We start from the raw sequence: 24601 nt of genomic DNA, 5'->3' as shown, positions 1-24601 counted from the left end.
TTCGTACAATTATATCTCCCCAAATCCAAATGAGAGCTGCAACAATCTAACAGCGTAACAGAACGCATAAGACAGGACTTACGGGACATCAATTTGTGAGAATAAGTTGACTTTAGGACTTTAGGACAGGTCCACGTTATTTGTTTCATATCTACCAAATCTGGGCAACCCTGGACACAGTTGGACGGATACGATTGTAGACATTTTTCAATCCTAGCTGGTGTAAAATATCAACGAGACATGACTTTGAAAGAATGATCAAGAACCAGGACATTACGAGAGGATTTAAACTGAGTCTCCCACAGTTTGCGCCAGTCGCCTGGCTGTGGATCAGAAACAAAGTATTTTATCTATTTACATAGTATTTTATCCAGAACATAGGGCAGGGGTGTCCAAACCTTTTTGAAAGAGGGCCAGATTTGATGAAGTGAATGTGTGTGAGGGCCGACCATTTTGCCTGACATACTTTGAACCATTACAATTTGGTGTAAGTGCATTCGTCCGAGCACTAATACACTGCCTAAAAATAATTCTCCTACCTTTGTGGCTGTGTGTGGTGGATATATATCTCCTCTTTGGCCCCCAACAAATCCCAGAGCTCTGCTCAGGGCAAGGATGAGTCCAGGTTGTAAAAAATATATATTTTCTCTTCTTTATCCCCTGAGAAATCTGGCCTTTATCTCTTCTGTGGCCCCCAAGCTCCCCTCAGGGCAAGGATGAGCTAGTTTTTTATTTTATATTCTCTCTGGCCCCCACTTGTAATTTGCCCTTATCTCTTCTGTGGCGCCCAAACTTCGATCAGGGCAAGCATGAGCTTGTTTTTTAAAATTCTTATATATTTAAATATTATCTTTATATCCGTTACAGTAGTAAACTTATCTTATCCCCTGAGAAATCCTTGAGTGCCTCTCACTGCAAGGATGACCTCAGATGAGCCCACTAGGACGCTGACAGCGCGCAGCGCCACCAATCACAGGCACTGAGACACTGAGAGCTCTGCAGCTGTGGAGCAGGAAATTACTCTGTTATGGTGTCTATTATTGGCAGCGCTGCGCGCTGTCAGCTTCACAACGGGCTTTGGAACACGCCCCCAGAAACACCCAGCAACATGCCCAGCTTATCAGTGAGCGGTGCTCGGGGATTAGAGAATACATATATATTTTTTTTTTAAAAGCCAAGCTCATCCTTGCCCTGTGCGGAGCTTGGGGGGGCACAAAAGTAATAAAAGCAAATTGCAAGTGGGGGCCGTATAAAACCGGACCATGGATACGGGCCAAACTTTGGACATGCCTGACATAGGGATTTGTGGATTTGTGGTCCAGTATTGTTAAATATAGAGGATTCATATATACTTAATTTGAACATTCCAAATGATAATATTTGGATTTGTTTTTAACCACTTGACAACTGGGCACTTAAACACCCTTAATAACCAGACCAATTTTCAGCTTTTGGTGCTCTCACATTTTGAATGACAATAACTCAGTCATACAACACTGTAACCAAATGAAATTTTTGTCCTTTTTTTCCCACAAATATAGCTTTCTTTTGGTGGTATTTGATCACCTCTGCGGTTTTTATTTTTTCCGCTATAAATGAAAAAAGAAAGAAAATTTTGTAAAAAAAATGAATTTTTCTTCATTTCTATTATAACATTTTGCAAAAAAGTATTTTTTTTCATAAATTTGGCCTAAAATGTATACTGCTACATATCTTTGGTAAAAAAAAAAAAAAAATTGGGTTATTATTTAGTCTGGGTGAAAGTTATAGGGTCTACAAGCTATGGTACCAATTACTGAAAATTGATCAATTTGATCACATCTGATGTACTGACAGCCTCTCTCATTTCTTGAGACCCTAACAAGCCAGAAAAGTACAAATACCCCCCAAATGACCCCTTTTTGGAAAGAAGACATTCCAAGGTATTTAGAAAGAGGCATGGTGAGTTTTTAGAAGTTGTAATTTTTTCCCACAATTCTTTGCAAAATCAAGATTTTTTTTTTTTTTTTTTTTTTAACAAAATGTTCATATTCGCCGGTTATTTCTCACACACAGCATATGCATAACACTAATTACACCCCAAAACACATTCTGCTATTCCTCCCGAGTATGCCGATACCAAATGTGTGAGACTTTTACACAGCGTGGCCACATACAGAGGCCCGACATGCAGGGAGCACCATCAGGCGTTCTGGAACACCCAGACCAATTCTGACATTCCTCTCCTACATGGAAAAATCATCATTTGTTTGCTAGAAAATTACATAGAACCCCAAAACATTATATATGCTTTTTTAGTAAAAACCCTAGAGAATACAATGGCGGTCGTTGCAACTTTTTATCGCGCACGTTATTTTCGCAGCAATTGTTCGAATGTGTTTTTTTGGAAATAAAACGGTTTTGTGCTTTTAAAAAAAAAAAAAACATTAAAGTTAGCCCAATGTTTTTGCATAATATGAAAGATGAAGTTACGCCGAGCCAATAGATACCCAACATGTCACCCTTCAAAATTGCACACGCTTGTGGAATGGCGCCAAACTTCGCTACTTAAAAATCCCCATAGGCGACGCTTTAAATATTTTTACTGGTTACATCTTTTTAGTTGGAGAAGAGCTCTAGGGCCAAAAGTATTGCTCTTGCTCCAATGTTCGCAGCGATACCTCACATGTGTGGTTTGAACACCGTTTTCATATGTGGGCGGGACTTGCGTGTGCGGTCGCTTCTGTATACAAGCACGCAGGAACAGGGGCGCTTTAAAAAAAAAAAAAAAAAATTTATTGTTCATTTCACTTTATTTATTTTAGTTTGATACGTTTTTCCCCAAAAATAAATGTTTTGATCACTTTTATTCCTATTACAAGGAATGTAAACATCCCTTGTAATAGGAATATAGCATGACAGGTCCTCTTTACAGTGAGATGTGGGGTCAATAAGACCCCACATCTCACCTCTAGGCTGGGAAGCCTGAAAAAAAATAAAAAAAAATAAAACGATCCTGGTTTCGATCGTATCGGTGAGTCAGAAGAGGCACCGGAGGGAGAAGGGAGGGGAGACGTCCCCTTTCGCCTCCCGTAAGAACAATCAAGAGGCGGAACAGCGGCCATGATCGTTCTTATGGTGTAGGGAATCGCCGGCTGAAAAAAATGATATCTGAATGATTCCTGTAGCTGCAGGCATCATTCAGATATCCCCGCACAAAGTCAAGGACGTCATGACGGCCGGCGGGCGGGAAGTGGTTAAAACGCATTTTTTCCCCAGAGTATTTTCTGGGTACTACAGAGTATTAGCCGGGGTATTGCAGAGTATTGGTGTTGGGGAATTGCAGAGTATTGGTGTGGGGGTATTGCAGAGTATTGGTGCGGGGGTATTGCAGAGTATTAGCCGGGGTATTGCAGAGTATTGGTGTTGGGGAATTGCAGAGTATTGGTGTGGGGGTATTGCAGAGTATTGGTGCGGGGGTATTGCAGAGTATTGGTGCGGGGGTATTGCAGAGTATTGGTGCGGGGGTATTGCAGAGTATTGGTGCGGGAGTATTGCAGAGTATTGGTGCGGGGGTATTGCAGAGTATTGGTGTGGGGGTATTGCAGAGTATTGGTGCGGGGGTATTGCAGAGTATTGGTGCGGGGGGTATTGCAGAGTAATTGTGCAGGGGTAATGCAGAGTATTGCCGGGGAGTAATGCAGAGTATTGCCGGGGAGTAATGCAGAGTATTGCCGGGGAGTAATGCAGAGTATTGCGCAGGGGGGTATGCAGAGTATTGAGCAGGGGGTGGTATGCAGAGTATTGCGCAGGGGGTGGTATGCAGAGTATTGCGCAGGGGGTGGTATGCAGAGTATTGCGCAGGGGGTGGTATGCAGAGTATTGCGCAGGGGGGTATGCAGAGTATTGCGCAGGGGGGTATGCAGAGTATTGCGCAGGGGGGGGTATGCAGAGTATTGCGCAGGGGGGGGTATGCAGAGTATTTCGCAGGGGGGGGGGGTATGCAGAGTATTTCGCAGGGGGGGGGTATGCAGAGTATTTCGGAGGGGGTATGCAGAATATTGCGCAGGGGGATATGCAGAGTATTGCGCAGGGGGGTATGCAGAGTATTGCGCAGGGGGGTATGCAGAGTATTGCGCAGGGGGGTATGCAGAGTATTGCGCATGGGGGTATGCAGAGTATTGCGCAGGGGGGTATGCAGAGTATTGCGCAGGGGGGTATGCAGAGTATTTTGCAGGGGGATATGCAGAGTATTGCGCAGGGGGATATGCAGAGTATTGCGCAGGGGGATATGCAGAGTATTGCGCAGGGGGGTATGCAGAGTATTGCGCAGGGGGGTATGCAGAGTATTGCCGGGGGTATGCAGAGTATTGCGCAGGGGGGGTATTTCAGAGTATTGTAGGGGGTATGCAGAGTATTGTAGGGGGTATGCAGAGTATTGTAGGGGGGGTATTGCACAGTATTGCAGGGGGTTTCAGGGATGGCTGAGCAGGGATGGATGGATCTGTGACTGCAATAGTCACAGATCCATCCACAGCGCTGCTGACACCCGCGCTCCCCCCTCTCACACTGTACCGCTCGGTACAGAGAGAGGAGGGAGGAACCGGCGTCATCAAAAGACGCCGGTTTGTTTACATGTGATCGCTCCGTCATTGGACGGAGCGATCACATGGTAAACGGCCGCTATCAGCGGCCGTTTACCGCGATTCGTGATCGGCCGGGTCCTCTGGACCCGGCGGTCACGAATGTTCCCGTGTGCGCGCCCCAGGGGACGCGCGGGAGACGGACTCTGGGAGGACGTACATTGACGCCCTCCTAGAGTTAACCACCCGCCCTGTAGACGTATATTGTCTATGGGGCGGTTACCAAGTGGTTAATAAATACTTTTACCAGTTGTGCTATGACCCTGATTTACTAGCTGGGCGCCATGTACATCCATTGAGCCCCAGGCTCCTGCCTAGGTTGTGTTGTGGATGGTTTGATTCTGATAGCCTTTCACTGCTTCACAGAATTGCTAGCATAATATACTAGCTTATTATATAATTGAATAATCTTTTTTTTGTGAGAAATAAATATAAAGAAACTGTGAATACAGCTTGCTGTTTTCAAGTGAAATAAATCCACCTTACAAAATAGTTATAAGAATAAAAGTCCATCGCTGGCTCAATCCACATAGATCAATAAAAATCAGTATACAAATATATATGTTCATTCGGTCCAAAAATAATGTTCCACAGTAAAAAGTGAAAAAAAGGAGATCGTCCTCATGGAAAATACAATCACTGTGGTAGAAGAAGATATGTGCAGCAGCAAATAATAGTTTTTCTGTGCTCCACCATCACTCGTGTGTGAGAAATGCAAACTCACAAGATATTTACATTAAACAAGTCTTGTAACAATCAGATTCCCTGGGTGTCCCTATATATCTGAAGAGGATGGGCAACTTGGAGAGACAGCGTATTTTATACCAGGCTGGCTTTACATGTTGGTGCTGACTTATAGCACCTTAAAATGTAAGTGCGCATTTGCTATTTATATGCTGGGACTTTTGTTGCAATAAAACTTGTTGCGTTAAGATATTTACTTTGCTTCTCCCGAGCTTCTTTGGTATATTCAATTAAAGAGGTATATCCTGAGCTGAGACCCATCCTCTTCAGATATACAGGGACACCCAATGAATCTAATTGTTACAAGGCTTGTTTCATTTAGATATCTGGAGTTTGCATTTCTCACACGTGGCGCACAATTAAAAGAATTATTTGCTATTGCACGTATATTCTTCTACCACTGTGATTGGATTTTTCCTGAGGATATTCAATTTTTTTTCTGTGGAACATTATTTTTGGACTGAATGAATATATATAGATCTACAGTAAAACCTTGGTTTGAGAGTAACTTGGTTTGAGAGCGTTTTGCAAGACAAGCAACATTTTTTAATACATTTCGACTTGAGATACAAGCGATGCCTTGATATAAGTAGCGTCATTTGAGTATAAAAGATAAGAGAGGTGTCTCTAAGTGTAGCAATATGGTTACATTTAATGAAGGTACAACATTTAGCAACATGTTGCTACACTAAGAGGCGCCTCTCTTTGTATTCTGTAGCGCCTGCTTAATTTTGCTTCTAATCCCCTTGTGGAGGCTTCCATTTGTGGATGGACATTTTATGGATGCACAACCTATTGCATTGTTATAATCTTTTTATATGGACTATAAACTGAGGGACTTATGAATAAATGGTTGTGGAACAAATCATTTGGGTTTCCATTATTTCTTATGGGAAAATTTGCTTTGATATACAAGTGCTTTAGATTACAAGCATGCTTCCGGAACGAATTCTGCTCGCAAGCCATACTGATTATTATTAATGTATGTGATTTGAGTTGGCGCCAGACTTTTATTCCGATAACTATAATATACTAGCTTGTGTTTTGTATTCTGAATTATAGCTGGATTTGAGTCTTGCCTATATACCTTGGTTTCTGTCTTGCATCCTTGGTAGATTTGTATTTTCTGCCTTGTTTATTGTCCTATTTAAACAAACTTTTACAGCTTGTGTTGCTTGTCTGAGTTATGCACTTGTAAGTTTGCCTAGTTCTACTGCTTCTTCCTTGCATCTTGTCCTGTTTGTTGTGCCGGTCTTTTTCCTTGCATCTTGTCCTGTTTTGCTGGTCTTTTTCCTTGCATCTTGTCCTGTTTTGCTGGTCTTTTTCCTTGCATCTTGTCCTGTTTTGCTGGTCTTTTTCCTTGCATCTTGTCCTGTTTTGCTGGTCTTTTTCCTTGCATCTTGTCCTGTTTTGCTGGTCTTTTTCCTTGCATCTTGTCCTGTTTTGCTGGTCTTTTTCCTTGCATCTTGTCCTGTTTTGCCGGTCTTTTTCCTTGCATCTTGTCCTGTTTTGCTGGTCTTTTTCCTTGCATCTTGTCCTGTTTTGCTGGTCTTTTTCCTTGCATCTTGTCCTGTTTTGCTGGTCTTTTTCCTTGCATCTTGTCCTGTTTTGCTGGTCTTTTTCCTTGCATCTTGTCCTGTTTTGCTGGTCTTTTTCCTTGCATCTTGTCCTGTTTTGCTGGTCTTTTTCCTTGCATCTTGTCCTGTTTTGCTGGTCTTTTTCCTTGCATCTTGTCCTGTTTGTTTTGACGATCTTTTTCCTTGCATCTTGCCCTGTTTTGCAGGTCTTTTTCCTTGCCATCTTGTCCTGCTTTGCTGGTCTTTTTCCTTGCATCTTGTCATATTTTGCCGGTCTTTTTCCTTGCATCTTGCCCTGTTTGTTGTGACGATATTTTTCCTTGCATCTTGTCCTGTTTGTTTTGCTGGTCTTTTTCCTTGCATCTTGTCCTGTTTGTTTTGCTGGTCTTTTTCCTTGCATCTTGTCCTGTTTTGCCGGTCTTTTTCCTTGCATCTTGTCCTGCTTTGCCAGTCTTTTTCCTTGCATCTTGTCCTGCTTTGCCGGTCTTTTTCCTTGCATCTTGTCCTGTTTGTTTTGCCGGTCTTTTTCCTTGCATCTTGTCCTGTTTGTTTTGCCGGTCTTTTTCCTTGCATCTTGTAATGTTTTGCCGTTTTTTTTCCTTGCATCTTGTCCTGTTTTGCCGGTCTTTTTCCTTGCATCTTGTCCTGTTTTGCCAGTCTTTTTCCTTGAATCTTGTCATGTTTTGCCGGTCTTTTTCCTTGCATCTTGTCCTGTTTTCCTGTTTTTTTTCCTTGCATCTTGTCCTGTTTTGCCGGTCTTTTTCCTTGCATCTTGTCCTGTTTTGCCAGTCTTTTTCCTTGAATCTTGTCATGTTTTGCCGGTCTTTTTCCTTGCATCTTGTCCTGTTTTCCTGTTTTTTTTCCTTGCATCTTGTCCTGTTTGTTGTGCCTTCTTCCTTGCGCCTTGTTCTGCCAGTCTTCTTCCTTGCGCCTTGTTCTGTTTGTTGTGCCAGTCTTCTTCCTTGCGCCTTGTGCCTGTCTTCTGTTACATCTACCTATGCTGGTTTCTTCTGTCGTCTTGCTGATGCATTTCTCCTTCTGTCTTTGCTTTGCTACTCCTAGTTCCCTTGTGTGCCTCTGTCTGCTTTTTTATTGCCCTTATCCTTATGTGTTCCAGTCTTTAATCCAGTAGCCTTTAACGTTGCCCAATTCCAAGTCAATCATTCAGTTGTATGCCTTTTGCCTTGCTTTCTCTTAGCAACATTTGGCGCTATTCTGTGACCCTTCTTGCCCAGGTTTAGGAGAGGGTTTGATGTGTGGTAAGTCCTGGGGCTATCAGTAGGCATGGGAATGTGGTACCTGTACATTAAAAGGATGTGGAGTCCTTGGATCCCTTCCTGGTCTATTTTCTTTGTGTCCAGTCTTCTGCTTTTTTTGTCAGTTGTTTAGCACTGATATAATATCTGATCTTTAATACTGTGTTTGATGTTATTTTGTCGAGCATTAGTTATTTAGATGTTTTATTTATTATTATATTGTTTTATAGGCCTCAAAAAAGGCACTATGGCCATTACTTAGTATGATTATCAGTTGCATCTCCAAGTTATAGATGTTGCCATTCCTTACTGCACCTGTAAATACTGACAGTCTTACTGACCCTTTTTCTTCCGTACTTTAAGTCACTGACCTAAAGCCAGTATGCAGATGAAGACTTTGGACTTTTATCTGACTTAACTCATCTGCATGCCTGTCCTGGGTCACTGACCCTGAGGCCCCGTACACACGACAGAGTTTCTCGGCAGAATTCACCGAGAAACTCGGTCAAAACCCGGATTCTGCCGAGAAACTCTGTCGTCTGTACAGTTTTGGCTCGATGGAGCCGCCGAGGAGCTCGACGAGAAAATAGAGAACATGTTCTCTATTTTCTCGTTGTTCTATGGGAGAAGGCGGCCCGCCGAGCTCCTCGGCGGCTTCATCCCAGAACTCGACGAGGAACTCGACGTGCCAAGCACGTCGAGTTCCTCGGCCGTGTGTACGGGGCCTGAAAGTTGTGGCAGCAATGGGTCAACATAACAACTAGGCAACAGGAATTTTCAAAATTAGTCTGGCAATGAGCTGCAAATTTCTGTGATGGCAAATGTATGTTTTATTATTACTTATGCATCACCCAACTTTTAGATCCCATGTCCTGTACTGGTGAGACTGTGTCCATTGTATACAGATGTGTTTAAATTGAGATGATGAGCCTGCATTCCTGCTGTTATATGCAGTAGGGTAAGTGTAAAGTCCTTAGACTGTTTAGTATTTGCTTGACACCCTGTGTGTGTGTAAACATAGCTGTTTGCCATATTTTTATTCACTTCTTTACCCCTTTTGTTGTCTTGTCCCCTCTAGCAGTGCGCAAGGCTACATACATGCTCAATAGTGCCCTATATTCTGCTTCATTGCACCTGCCCTTTTCCCACATTTGGACGCATTGGTCTTCCGTCATTTGCACATCTGTGGACTGAAGCTTTAACTGTCAATACTGCTTCCAGCAGCCTGAGATGCCTTTTCTTTCTGATTGCCAAGGTCAGGTTTATAGAAAAAAAACATAGAAATCTTTAGACCTCATGCACACTGGACGTTATAAAAAAGCCAGTAGCATTAACTGTAGCTGTACAGGGTTTTTGCAGTAGCATTTTTCAGCATTTTGTATTGTTTTTTTTAGCCGTTTTTTTTTGTTTTGCAAAACTATATTCCCACAATAGTCAAAAATAGTCACACTTTTAGTGCTGCAGCTGTATGCCCCTCCCCCTCCCCACACCTTGGTAGCGCGGGCATACTCCATTTATCCATATTCCCACAATAGCTTACGTCTCAAAAACGCTGATAAACGCTGAATAGCCACGTTTTTACAGCCGAAAAACAGCCAAGGCCTCATGCACACTGAACGTTTTTACAGCTGCTGTTTTTTTTCTGCAGCCAGTAAACTCCCCAGCATGTTATTCTTTGTGTCCATGCACACATGGGCTGTTATCAACGTTTTTTGTCTGGAAAACCCCCCCCAGAACTAATGGGTTTTTAGAGTAGTTTTTCAGCTGTAAAAATGCTCTTACTGATAAAAAGCTAAAACAGCTAAACAGCGTTTATCAGAATTTATGAGCCATAAGCTTTTGTAGGAGAAAAGTTTTACTAAAAAATGCTGAAAACCGCTACTGCAAAAACGCTGCAAAACTCATTCTACACCTACAACTTTCTACAGCTAATGCTACTGGCATTTTTATAACATCCAGAGTACATGAGGCCTAAGTGCCTGTTCACATAGGTGTGCTCTGCAAGATTGCATGTGATTCGCACCGCACTGCACGAAAATGCGATGTCTGTGCAATACGATCACAGACAGTGTGGCTGAATTTGCATCGCATTCGGACCAAACTCGCACAGGACCCTTTTTTTGGCCCGCGCCAGAATCAGATCGCCTTGAGGCGATTCAGTTTGCATGTGCTGCGCTATATAAGTTTCTCACTCACTCACTCACATATGGCAGCGTGAACTGCTGTGCAAATCGGGTGCATCGCGATCTTGCCACGATTGTTGCCCGACGAATTAAGAAAGATCGCGCATATAGAATTGCAGGATGCCCGATGGCCAAAAAAATGACTTTTACATCTTTTGGGCGTCAGGCGATTCTGTTTGTGCGATTTTACTGCGTTTTGTCTGGCAACAATCGCAGCATAATTGCGCAGCGATTTGGTGACATTTAAGGTAACGGGGATTGCAAGTGTGTTCAGCGATTTGCAGCGTTTCCGAATCGATTCCGCAAAACAGAACGTCATGGTGTGAATGGAGCCTAAAGAGATTTGGGATAAAATAATGAGACAACTTAAATATGAGCTGGTACAGTACAGTACAGTACAGAATGGAAGGATGGAAGGGGAGGGAGTGCATACTTGCTTCCCACTCTTTTCCTGGCCACTCAGGCCGCATGCCTAGATAAAGGGCCTAGTTTGAATTTTAAGGGGATCCCCATACCTTTTTTCCCCATTTAAAAAAAAAGACAATGCATAGTACAAAAAAAAAATTACTTTTTATTTTACATTGAGACGTGTCCTCTATGGCAGTTTCCAGCTCCCTATGACATTTTTCAACAATAATCTGCCTTTTAAGCCCTGTACACACGGGCCAGAATCTCGTCAGGGAAAAAAACATTGTTTTTCCTGACGAGATTCTTAGCAAGAATCTCTTGCCGCCCGAGTGTGCAGACACTCCATTCAAAAGATCCAAGGTTCTTATGAATGGCAAGAATGCGGTGATGTCATCGCGTACGACGAGCATGCGCTCATCACATTCGATGCCGTCGCCGCCATCTTGCTGCACCTTACCTATGCCTAGGAAGCTACCGCGCATGCGTCAAAGTCATTTCGAGCATGCGCGGGTTTCCATGGAGACAGGTAAGTATACACACTCTCGAGTTTCTCGGCAGGAAAACTGCAGAGAATCTCCCATAGACTTTAATGGGGTTCAGTGCTAAGGCAAGTGTTTTCCGACTTCCAATGCATTCACCAAACCTCCCATGAACTAAAGCCTGCCCAGTCATCCGTAATAATTTACAGGTACCTTTACAAAGAGGCCCGGATGAGCTCAGTGGCTGCAACAGGTGAGAGAGAGCACACTGCGCATGTGCTGCCCTCAGGAAACGGATGGCGCTCCCTCCTATAGTGATAGAAGGCACTTGCTATAGTGAGGTTGGTCCACAGGTACATTACAAGAGGAGAGACATGGATGGTTGTAGTGAGACTGCATAGTATTTTTTTTTTTTTTTTTAATAAAGGTGAAATAATCAATGGTTCAAAAATATATATATATATATATATATATATATATATATATATATATATATATATATATATATATTAATAATAATGTAATGTTTCCACAAGGTATATTGTAACTACTCACCTTAGTGCTTGAACATATCATTGCTTATCTAGGCATATTTTAACTACTCTGCAATGTTTGAGCATAACTCAAGGATAGACAAGTTAGAAAAGAAGTATCACTACATTGTAAAAATCTGAATTAAAAGGGAGGCAAGAAGCACTTGGTCGCTTTCTGACTCATGACAACTTAAAACTGCCCCCACCCCCATTCCCCACTGCTGTCAGACCACACTGGAAGTTATACAGACTATACTGCTACAGTCAGTACTGGCAGGGCTGTTGTTTTTTTGCTGCTGCTTTTAAACAAAGGCTGCCCAATCTGTGTCAGAAGTTCCCTGAGGTGCATCCACTCAACAGAGGATTATGATAATTTACAGGCAGTGGCTGAGCACACAGCCCTGCCAGTGCTGTGGCAGTATAATTTGTATCACCACTTTGTCAGCTTCCTCTGGGGGAATTTAAAGAAATGGTTCTGCCACAGCGGAGGAGAGACCCATCAAGTCAGCAAAGGAAAAGGGCAGTAACTACAGTGCTGGTGGTAGCTTCCTAACAGGAACGCCCACAAGTTGGGCTGCTGCTCAGGGTGGAGCTACAGTCAGCGCTGACAGGATTTAAAACGCACAACAGGGCCACAGAGCAAAATAAGATGAAGCATATAGAGCTTGGTCCCTTGGTGATTCATCTCAGATTTTTAGAAAGTAGTGGTAGGTCTTCTATAAATTCAAGTTTTATTTTTTTATTCAGGTTTTAAATGCCGTCCTTACCTTCATTGAGGAGATTCACCCTGCCTTTTAATTTCCTTGTCACCATTCTCATCTGGACTGAATGCTTTAAATTGTCATCAAAAATAGAGGACACATTTTTAAATGGCGCACACGTGTTCTGGTTATTACTGTCTAACGGTTCCTCTCACTTCTTGTTGTGTTGGTGGGATAAGAATTGAATTAAAGAAGTTGTAAAGGCAGAAGGTTTTTTATCTTAATGCATTCTATGCATTAAGATAATATACCTTCTGTGTGTAGCAGCCTCCCCAGCACCACCTAATTATATACCTGAACCCCATCTCTCTCCAACCATGTCTAAGCCATCCGGGACACTCCTCCTGAATTGGCTGAGACACAGCAGCGGTGTCATTGGCTCCTGTGGCTGTCAATCAAAATCAGTCAGCCAATCAGGGGGAGAGGGGGTCGGGCCGGGGCTCCGTGTCTGAATGGACACACACGGAGCTGTGACCCGGCTCCAGTGCCCTCTTAGGAAGCTGCTGACTGTGGGGGCACTCAATAGGAAGGAGGGGCCAGGAGCAGCAAAGAGGGACCCGAGAAGAGGAGGATCCGGGCTGCTCTGTGCAAAACCAACTGCACAGAGGAGGCAAGTCACATTAAAGGGGTTGTAAAGGTACAATGCTTTCCCCTAAATAGCTTCCTTTACCTTAGTGCAGTCCTCCTTCACTTACCTCATCCTTCTATTTTGCTTTTAAATTTTCCTTTTCTCTTATCGTCCATGGACGGACACAGCTCCTTAAATCTTGACAAGTGGGTTATGTTTCCTGTTTACAGGAGAGGACTAGGCAGAAACATGTTAAATAGTTAAATACATGTTACATTAACAGAGTTGAACAGCCCCGCCCAGGGGGCGGTCCCTCCAGACATAACCCTCCTCACTGCAGCTTGCAGCCTCAGTTTCGTTCTGCCTAGCAAAGGAGAAGGACGTATGGCTCCCTTTGGGCCCAGCGCCCTGAGGAGAAATTTTATTTTATTTTATTTTACTTTACTTTTTCTTGAAGAATCTTCTTTCAACTGTTGGCTGAGAGACAGGCTGGATAATATAGATCCTTGTAGTCTACTCAGTCCGACCAGCAAGCGTGGGCACACCTTTGCAAAGAGGCTTGGTCTGCCACGCCATACCTCATGACTCCTGAGGTGGCCGGTGAGCCTTGCTCCGAGGTCCACATATGACTGGGCTGTGGTGTTGTCTCACTCACAGTGGACCGGGCCGACAGCTACCTCCATTTCGGTTGTAGTTCTGTCAGGAATGCGTCAGCGAGTCCTCGCTTGGACGGGTAAGTACAGTACCTCCTGCTTCGGTGGGTTGGTACAGCTGGGCATTCCTGGGGTTCGGGGGTCCCTTCTCCCTTCCCTGCTCCTTTCCCTTGCTGCATTGCTAACATTGCTGCTGTCAGGGGGAGGGGGCCTTCCTGAGGGGACTGTGTTATCTGGCCTGTGTTTTTTCTTTTTTGTATTGGGCTTTCCTGTGAGGTAAAAAGCCCTGTGATGAGCACAGATGTTTATGATGGTTCAAATTATGGGCATGCTAGGTTCCGACTCAGCGTTGGAGTATCTAGTGTTGATCCAGACTCCTCAGTGGCAAAGGTCCTTCTTCCCCTGGAGAAATTGCAGACTCTTCAGTCTGCGGAGAAGGTATTGGCATCACGCAATCGGTCTTCTCTCCGGGCGCCTGCTGGTTCGGGGTCTGTGGGTAGCCTCCTTCAAGGTGGTACTGTATGCCCAGTTCCACACCCTGGTTTTCCAGTGGAACTACTGTCCAGGTGGTAAAAATCTCTTGTCTCTGAAATCATTGGATTCCTGTGCGCCACCTAGTCAGAGTCTCTCTGAGTTGGTGACAGAGATTGCCGACTCTTCGGTCCGGGAAGTTGTTCCTTCCTTCCAGTGGTCGGTGTTTACGACGAATTCCAGCTCACGGGTTGTGAACCTGGAGGTTCACAAAACTGGGGGGTCCAGTCGGCCCTGAGTCGCTGGACTTGCGTGGACCTATGACCACACCTCCTTGAATGTGTCTGGTCTCGGTAGCTACCCAGGGTCGGGCCTGGCTAGTGCCTGGTGGAAGACCGCCTGGGAATACCAGGTGCTGTCTACTGTTCATTGTCCTACTATTTTAGGCGATCAGGCTATGCTTCTCCTTGTGGTCGACCGATCTGGTTTCAGCCGGACAACGCCACGGCCGTGGCTTCAGTCTACCATCAGGTATGCCGGCAGGCAGACTACTGGAGTCGCCAGATGCTGGACCAGGGCGACTGGTCTTTGTGCTTGGGGTGTTTCGGCTCCCTTGCAGGAGGTGAGCCTCACATGGCATGGATCTCCTGGCAGCTTGTCTCCGCCGCAAGGGTGTCAGTTAGTGGCCAGGTCTAGTGATCTTGTACAGACGCGTCAGTCGCGCTGGTGGCCCTGTGTTGTCTGTATCAGTGATTTTTTGCCATTCCTCCATGGTAGTTGCTTCCTCGGCCGCTCCACAGAGTGGATGCTGAGGAGATCCCGATGATTCTAATCACTCCAGATTAATCTCGGCGTCCTTGGTACGCTGATATCGGGCGCCTGGTAGCGGAGGCACCCTGGTGATTGCCAGGGCAGGAGGTTCCTGTCTCAAGGTCCCATACTTCCTCCTGTTGTACAGTCACTGACTTGCTTAACATGGTTATTGGAAGCCAGACTTTAGGTGACCAGGGTCTGTCTGACTCGGTCATCTCAACAGGGCACCGTAGTCTTCTTCCGGAGGATCTACCGTCGCACCTCTCTTGGTGCGAAGGGATGGAGTGACGTCCACGGGCGTACTTTCGGTGTCCAGGGTCCTGCTGTTTTTAAAGCTTGGATTGGATCTAAAAATTGCTTAAAGCACCGTTTGGGGGCAGATTTCAGCCTTGGCTGTGTTCTTTTAGTGGCCTTTTTGCGGCCCGTTCCCTGGCGGGTCCCCTTTTTTTGTGTGCAAGGGGTTTGTCATATACTTTCCCCTCTTGGCCCATCTCTTCCCCCATGAGTTTTGACTCTGGTGCTCTCGGTTCTTCAGGAACCTTCCTTTTGGAAACATCAGAGAGATTTTCTCTTGACACTATCTCAGAAGGTGGCCCCTTTAGTGGCCTTTACCTCTGTTAGAGGGGTTTCTGAGTTGGCGGTCTTGTCTTGCAAGCCGCCATGCTTGATCCCCCATAAGGATTAGGTGATGGTGCGCCTGCGACCTTCCCTTCTTCCGAAGGAGGTTTCGGCCTTTCATACTTTAGGCGTGGTACGCGCTTTGCGGGTATACCAGCCTACTACGGCTCCATTTCGGAGCTTCTGACTCTCTTTTGTGTCGGTGTCTGGTCCACAAAAGGGCCTGGCGGTCTCGTCGACCACCATTTCTCGGTGGATCGGGCAGGCCGTCATACAGGCCTATGCTCCTAAGGGCGGGCCCCCCTTTCCGGTCACGGCACTTTCGACCAGGGCAATTGGTGCTTCCTGGGTTTTTTTTTTTTTTTTTTTCCCCGACATCATGCGTCGGTCTCACAGGTGTGCGAGGCGGCGATTTGCTCGTCCGTTCACGCTTTTTCCAGAATTTACATGGTTGCTGTGAGTGCATCTTATGATGTTTTTTTCAGCCGCTAGTTTTTGCCGGCGGCTGTTTAAAGTTGCACCTCCTCCGTTGAGGAGCTCTGCTTGTTTTGGGGTGAAGTTAAAATTGTTTTTACTGATATATTTCCCACCCCTCGTTTTTTGACACTGCTTGGGGACGTCCCACTTGTCAAGATTTAAGGAGCTGTGTCCGTCCATGGACGATAAGAGAAAATAGGATTTTTTGTACTCACTGTAAAATCCTTTTCTCTGAAGTCCATGGACGGACACAGCTCCCACCCCTCCTTTTTAGGTTTGTACTGCTTGTTACGAACTGAGGCTGCAAGCTGCAGTGAGGAGGGTTATGTCTGGAGGGACCGCCCCCTGGGCGGGGCTGTTCAACTCTGTTAATGTAACATGTATTTAACTATTTAACATGTTTCTGCCTAGTCCTCTCCTGTAAACAGGAAACATAACCCACTTGTCAAGATTTAAGGAGCTGTGTCCGTCCATGGACTTCAGAGAAAAGGATTTTACAGTGAGTACAAAAAATCCTATTTTTTCTTCTGAGAAATCCTCACTTCCTGTTCTTCTGTCTGTAACTCCACACAGAAATGCAAGGTATTCCCCCTGGTGTGGAGTGTGGTGCTCGCCCCCTCCCTTGGACTACTTGAGTCAGGACGCTCTCTACGTTGCAGATAGAGAAAGGAGCTGTGTGTTAGTGAGCGTCCTGACTCTCCTGTATTCCAGGGGAGGGGGCGAGCACAACACTCCACACCAGGGAGAAAGCCTTGCATTACTGTGTGTAGTTACAGACAGAAGCACAGGAAGTGAGGATTTCTCTGAAGAAATAAGGACATTTAAAAGCAAAATGGAAGGATGAGGTAAGTGAAGGAGGACTGCACTAAGATAAAGGAAGCTATTTAAGAAAAAAAATTGTACCCTTACAACCCCTTTCAGAGCCCCCCCCCCCCCCCCATCAGGAGACATATGACAAAAAATACTGTCAGGGGTTTTAGGCACAGTCTATTTAAATAAAAGAAAAAAAAAGTACTGTATTGGCATTGGATATTCTTTAATGTAGAATTTATAATGTCGATTTTCCAGTTTATGAGCCAGAAAGCAAGGCGTCTTGGAACATATACCTCCACTGACTGCTATTGAAAAGGCCGTGAATGGCTTTTGGCTCCTGGTGTTTGTCCTGGCCTGTTGTCACTATAATATTTCTTGGCGTTTAGCTGTTGTGCATTGTGTCTGGCCATAAGGTAGTCTGCATTGTGTCTGTAACTACAAACCGTTGTGTCTGGACATATCATACAGTAACTATTCTGCATTGGGCTTGTGATAATTGGACAAATGCTAAAAATAGAACCAAAAATAATTTTTTATTTTTTTTTATTTTGTTTATTTATGAATGCTATGTAGAATTCATAAGTTGCATCATTTTCAGGACGGATTTATTTTTATTAATTACCAGAACACTATAATGCAGCTTATCGTAGTTGCTTTAGTGCTAAACCCATGAAATATCTGGTGCTAGTCAGTGGAGATGAAGCAAGTTAGATATTGGCGGTGTTGTGGTGTTTAAGTCTCTGGCAGGGAAGGAGTTAATTATTCCGGAGGAGTGTCCCCATCTTGTGCAGGGTGTGGAAAGGGTTAGTAATCTCTTGGCTGTGTTCCTTGGTGACAGCTGGAGGTGCAGAGCATTTCACATCTGTGTTCTCTATAGCCATGTGCAGGGTCCCTTCTCTAGCTGTCTCTTAGCCTACTCCCCCCTACCACTGCGCTACGAACAATGAACAGAAAGATTCTGACAGAGCTGCATGGGGGACACAGAAAGGTATAGCGTGACCAGACACACCCCTCTGTTTGTATGAATGGACATAGTACATAGCCGTTGCTTGTTGCCTATATAGATTTAAAAATATTTACTAGTATACCTTTTCATGGTCTATTCATGATCATTTGATACACTTTCATCATGAAGAGTTTAGCACCATTTTTGTTTCTTTGTCTCTCTGTATCAGTTGCCAGAATAGAGCGTGTGACTGAACCTCATTATGCTTATGTAGGAGAGGGTTGCACTGTATCTGTCATTGTTTCCGCAGTCAATGTAATGCATTCATGTGGTGTTCCGAGGGCGGGGGGTCCTGCGGAGGGAGGGACAGAGCAGTGAACATGTTAATGATTTAAATGAAAATACAGTGCCTCATATGTATATGTTCCTTTTTTTATGTATTACTGTTTTACTTAAATATAATGTACAGGTGCTTATGTTATGTTGTACCTGTATTTTGAGACCCACTCAGGGTCTCTGGTATGTCTAAGTGTCGAAAATCAAAGATGATAGTGGCTCACCGGCTCCAATTATCATTATGTATTTTAGCCAACCATTTTACCTTAAAGGAACTCTTGAAATCATTTTTAGTTCTGAGGGAATACCTGCTTAAATAATTATTTAGTGGGAAAAATGCCCTTTTTATTAGAGTTTAGTAAAAAAAAAAAGAAAGAAGAAGAATAACCCCCTCACAATGGTGATCAGAATGTCCTCCTCACAAACTGCAAAAAAAGATTATTGATGCGATTCTGATGGTTTTGCTGAGGGGGGTTTGTCCCAGAAGAACAATGCACGCACCTTCGGAGGTCACTTAGCCACAACTCGTGGAACCCCTAGCAACCTCTGGTGGAACTGTAGGGCTTTACAGAACCCTGGTTGAGAATGGCTGATGGACACTTATGCCGCGTACACACGATCGGTCAAACCAATGAGAACGGTCTGATGGACCGTTTTCATCGGACCAAACCGATCGTGTGTGGGCCTCATCGGTTATTTATCCATAGGTTAAAAAAAAGCAATCTTGTTTTAAATTTAACCGATGGATACCTAACCGACTGAAAAAAAACGATCGTTAGTAGGCACGACCATCGGTTAAAAATCCACGCATGCTCAGAATCAAGTCGACGCATGCTTGGAAGCATTGAACTTCGTTTTTTCCAGCACGTCGTTGTGTTTTACGTCACCGCGTTCTGACACGATAATTTTTTTAACCGATGGTGTGTAGGCACGACTGACCATCAGTCAGCTTCATCGGTTAACCGATGAAAACAGTCCATCAGACCGTTCTCATCGGATGGACCGATCGTGTGTACGCGGCATTACAGATATGCATTCCAGTACCAAGCTGGCTTAAAGGGTTTGTAAAGGTTCGTTTTTTATTTTCTAAATGGGTTTCTTTAAGCTAGTGCATTTCCTTTGATTTCCCTTCTAAATGTTTTTTTTTGTCTAAATTTCTCACTTCCTGTTCCTCCTCAGTAAGCTTGCCCCCATCATCCGGGCCGTTCTGGCTGGGAGTTAGTCAGTGTGCTCACCCCCTCCCTTGGGACTACATCCCTGCAGAGAGACATAGCGTTGTTTTGGGTCATCGTCATGCTGAATGACCCATCCATGACCCATGTTCAGTGTTCTGGCTGAGGGAAGAAGGTTCTCATCTAACATTTTGGCCCCTCAATGCATCAAAGTGGGCGTGTGCCCTTAGCAGAGAAACAGCCCCAAAGCATAATGTTTCCACCACCATGCTTGACTGTAGGGATGTGTTCTTAGGGTCATAGTCAGAATTTGTCTTCCCTAAACACAGCGAGTTTATGCCAAAGAGCTTTGGTCTCATCTGACCACAGAACTTTCTACCAATCCTTCTCTAAATCATTTAGATGTTCATTTGCAAACTTCAGATGGGCCTTTTTATGTGCCTTCTTGAGGAGGAGGACCTTGCGGGTATTGCAGGATTTCAATCCATGGCGGTGTATTGTCTTACCAATGGTTTGTATGGTGACTGTGGTCCCAACTTCCTTGAGATTATTCACAAGCTTCTCCTGTGTAGTTCTGGGCTGATCCTGCACTTTTCTCATGATCATCCTTACCCCATAAGGCAAAATCTTGCATGGGGCTCCAGACCGAGGGCGATTCATGGTTATTTTGTATTTCTTCCATTTGCGAATAATCGCTCCAACAGTTGTCTCCCTCTCACCAAGCCTTTTGCTGATGATCTTGTAGCCCATTTCAGCCTTGTGCAGATCTACAATCTTGTTCCTGAAGTCTTTTGACAGTTCTTTGGTCTTGCCCATGATGGTGAGGTTTGAATGGAAGAAACACATTCTGTGGACAGGTGTCTTTTATACACGTAACGAGTTGTCGTTAGGAGCACCTTCTTGATTTGACAAGACTAATCTTTGTAACACATGAGCACACACTGTAGCCAGCCTGTGGGAGCCAGAATTATTGTTGGTTGTTAGGGGATCAAATACTTATTTTACTCACTGAACTGCAACACAATTTATATCATGTGTTATGCCGCGTACACACGGAAGTTTTTCCAACTTCATCATTAAAAACGATGTTGCCCACACACCATTGTTTTTGAAAAATGATGAACAAAGCGCGGGGACGTACAACACGTACGACGGCACTCTGAAGGGGAAATTCTATTCGCCTTTGGGCTGCTTTTAGCTGATTCCTTGTTAATAAAAGACGATTTGCGCTTTTTGTCTGTTACAGCGTGATGAATGTGCTTACTCCATTATGAATGGTAGTTTTACCAGAACGAGCGCTCCAGTCTCATAACTCACTTCTGGGCATGCGCAGGTTTAAAACGTCGTTTTAGCCCACACACGATCATTTTTTACAACCCGAAAAAAAAACATTTCAGAAGCCGAAAAACAATGTGAAGCCCACACACGATGATTTTAAATGACGTTTTTAAAAACGTCGTTTTTTTTCATGCCGAAAAACGATCGTGTGTACGCGGCATTAGGGTTTCTGGTTAAAATACAACTATGATAAAAATGATAGACCCTTAATTTTTTTGTAAGTGGGCAAACTTACAAAACCTACAGGGGATCAAATAATTATTTTCTTCACTGTATATATTGACTGTGATGACAAAGAAAGGAGGCCTTCAGAGTAAGGCACACAATGAGATTTCAGCCTCTGTGCCTGAGATTTCAGTGTTTTTTTTGTAGGCGGAAAGTGTGCTGTCCCCCTTCACTGGTGGGCAGAGTAGTACAAATGTTTAGGGCAGTATGCTTCCAGGGACGAATACTTGGAATGCAGACTTCTTACTTTTCATAACGAAAATTTTGTACCACTTGGTGCCCAGGCTGATGGCATTGTTACTGGACAATACACCTATGCCTTCCATCCGCATGAAAATAACAGAATCTCAAGACTAAGCTATCTTGGTTAATGGTAAATGGGTATCTTTCGGCCATATTGAACGATAAAGTCAAATCATATGAGGAAATCGTGGGACCCCCAGATTAAATATCTGGCTGATGACTCCCGGGCTGCTTCTGTTTAGGTTGTGTTTCCGGAATAGAAGACTGGCATGCTGTACTTTGTACGCCTCACTTTTTTCTTTACTGTTACTCCCTGTTCTTTACTATCTTTTTTGTCTATTTCTTTTGTTGTGGAAGATCCTTGCTGGACCTAGTGTAACATCCGCTTATTATATAAGGATAGCAAGGTGATCCTCCATTTGCTGGAGGTTATATGTGACCCTGTGTATAGTAGGCAAGCTGTAAAGTTTGGCCAGTCCCTGCCTTAGGCTCTGTTATTACACTTGAAGGTTTATTATACAATAGATTCTGGAACCTTAGTAATTTTTCGATAAAAGTTCGAAGAGTTTGTATTTTTTTAAATCTTTTTGCATAACTGAATATGGGCCTTAGCCACACTTTATTACCTATGCCCATGTGGGTAAGATGTTTGAAATCTTGTATCGAATTGACCCCCGATCGTTCTATTCTGTAAATGTATTATATATGTGGAAGCTTTGTGGCCTTGTAACCATGATGAGTTACTGTACAACATTGTCTGTATCTTCTTTTGAAATTCTCATCAAAAATATTGGAAATAAAAACAGCAGAATCTCATGAATGGGCTAAATGCCCAGGGTACATGAGGCCTAAAGTTGCTAACTTTTAACAGAACAAGTGGTGTAGTGAAATGGAAGAAATTCACAAAAATATAGTGCCAATTTGTCTATGTTGATCCATTATAAAATTGAAAGGAATATGAGTTTACGACTTTGACCTTTCAGTAGTAAAGGGGTTGACTGTGAACAGTAATAGCCTGTAAATAAGCATTCTGTAATTTTAAAATGTTTTATTTCATTATCAGCACGTTTGAAACTGCCCTCATAAAAGGAATAAAATAAACATTTTTTTTTTTTTTAGTAACTACCAAGTTAAAGAATAAATAGAGTTGGAGGATCAGCAGCAGGGTTTGCTTTGTGCTGCTACCCTTTACATGTTTGCATAATTAAGTAGAGACTGGAGCTGCAGCTGAATTAACAGTGTGGGCAAATGACTGTAATAATGTATGGAAGTGGGAATGCAGCAGCTCAGTGGTTTACCTTATATCCAGCTGTAACATATCCAACTGACAAGACCTCAGTGAGTCAATGACACTCAGCTTAACCTCCATGAAGAGAAAAATACAGAGAACCACCCAAATTATGCTTTTTTAGCTCTTTACAACATATACACTGCATGCTTTTATATTATTTGCGATGTAGCCCATAGGGATCACTGCAATGACTCTTCTGAGACCTTAGAGAGAGGGTAGATAGGGTCAGGTCCTAATGGCCAGTTGGGAATCCTGCAAGCTGAAAGAAATTAATTGTTATGTCAAATCATCTCATAAAAACAATGTACACTTCATTTGTGCTCACAGAAGTGCTTTTTTTAAAAGGCAACAAGCAAAGCAAAGTGTTGAAATTTACAGCAATCACAACTAATTTTCCCCATTCTGACTAAAACAAGTATAGGACTATGTTAAAAAAAAAATAAATCAATAACCGTGCCAGGTACAACAATGTGTACTAACATCAATCAAACAATTAGAAATTGACAGGCATGCAGTGATTTCTAATTTGTTACAGTAGATTATTGTGCTTCATTATGCTGTGGAAATATGTAATAAAATAAGGCAGAAGTGTCATATACATTAAACAAATGTTCTTTGTCGTGGACATGTTTGTTTAAATGAATGTGCTTGAAGTGGAAACATTTTTTTTTACAAATGTCATGCTGCTTTTGTTTGACTGAAGTAGATTTATTGAACTTTATGAATAAAAGTAAATTCACAAGTTACTAATACAAGGATAGTTGGTAAGTCCTAGTGGCCTTGAATTAGAACATAACTAGCCTTAACATCTTCCAGTAACTGTAAGATCTCGACTGATCTTGTAATAGTGTGTGCTATTTGTTTAAGCTTCTGTTGCCAAGAAAATTTACTACACATAAAAGGAAATTAAACAAGCATGACTTGACAATTCTCGTAGACTACTGCCAACATATTTTGGAGGCTGACAGTTTATTTTCATATGGTCGTTTATTTTCATCTCAGAAAAACGAATCTGCTTTCTTTTAAATGTCCCCCCCCCCAAAGGGTCCATCCACAACTGATATATTGAGGGTCAGCCCACCCATTATTTCAGTTACAGGTAGAGTCTTGTAGGACCTTGGGAACTCCCATGCCCAGATATTTTTGGCACCTTTAGGTTTGGGTGTTCCCATCCATTCTTGGCACCTTTAGGTTTGGGTGTTCCCACCCATCTTGGGTTTATTTCATCCTCCTCCCTTCACCAGAATATATTAAAAAAATTAAATAAAAGGATTATTCAGGAAAAACGGGGCCACCTGGTAATATCTGTGCCAGGTATGCTGGTGTAATGCCCTGTACAAACGATCGGATATCTGATGGAATCTAATCCGATGTATTTTTTCGTCGGATATCCGATGAAGCGGACTTTCATCAGTCTTGCCTACACACTATCAGTCAAAAATCTGACTGTGTCCAACGCGGTGACATAAAACACTACGACGTGCTGAGAAGATGAAGTTCAATGCTTCTGAGAATGCGTCGACTTGATTCTGAGCATGCATTGATTTTTTCTCTGATGGACTTCCACACAGACGATCGTTTTTTTCTATCAGTTTTTTATCCATAGGAAAATTTTAAAACATGTTCTATTTTTTTTTCACCAATTGGAAAACAAACCGATGGGGCCCACACGCGATCGGTTTGTCCAATGAAAACGGTCCATCGGTCCGTTTTCATCAGACAAACCGATCGTGTGTACAGGGCTTAAGAGCTGACTCTTTTATCGTTACTTTGTAGTATTAGCATAGAACAACTTATGTAAAGTGAACCTTGCATTATTAGATGACAATGCCTGTTCATAATTTCCAGGCCCCCCTTCTGTAAAAATCACTGCTGAAAGTAATTCCAAATGTATCTGCAAAGAAAAAAAGGTTAGAATGTATAATTACCTTATCCCTGACATCTACCAGTGATCATCTTAATGCTTCTAGTGAGATCCTGGGGAATATAGAGCAGCCCAAATCTCACAAGAAGACACTTGTAATGGACTAGAGCAGTGATGGCGAATCTTGGCACCCCAGATGTTTTGGAACTA

General features: G+C 43.3%; 1 protein-coding gene across 4 annotated transcripts in view; it reads left to right on the top strand.

Moving 5' to 3' along the window:
• Window positions 1–24601, top strand: part of NAV1 (neuron navigator 1) — a 282057-nt gene that overhangs the window by 101063 nt on the left and 156393 nt on the right. Inside the window, exon 1 of one of the 4 annotated variants that reach the window (XM_040337725.1) lies at window positions 17714–17964. The exons of the other annotated variants lie outside the window; for them this stretch is intronic. Coding sequence (XP_040193659.1) covers window positions 17948–17964 — 17 coding nt within the window. The 5' untranslated portion in view covers window positions 17714–17947. Of the gene's footprint in view, window positions 1–17713; window positions 17965–24601 lie in introns of those variants that run through there. 4 annotated transcript variants of the gene reach the window in all.

This window comes from Rana temporaria, chromosome 2 (genome assembly GCF_905171775.1).
Source record: "Rana temporaria chromosome 2, aRanTem1.1, whole genome shotgun sequence".
NCBI classification, from domain to species: Eukaryota; Metazoa; Chordata; class Amphibia; order Anura; family Ranidae; genus Rana; species Rana temporaria.
The sequence above is the reverse complement of the archived record's forward strand: the minus strand, read 5'-3'. Positions and strand labels throughout refer to the sequence as shown.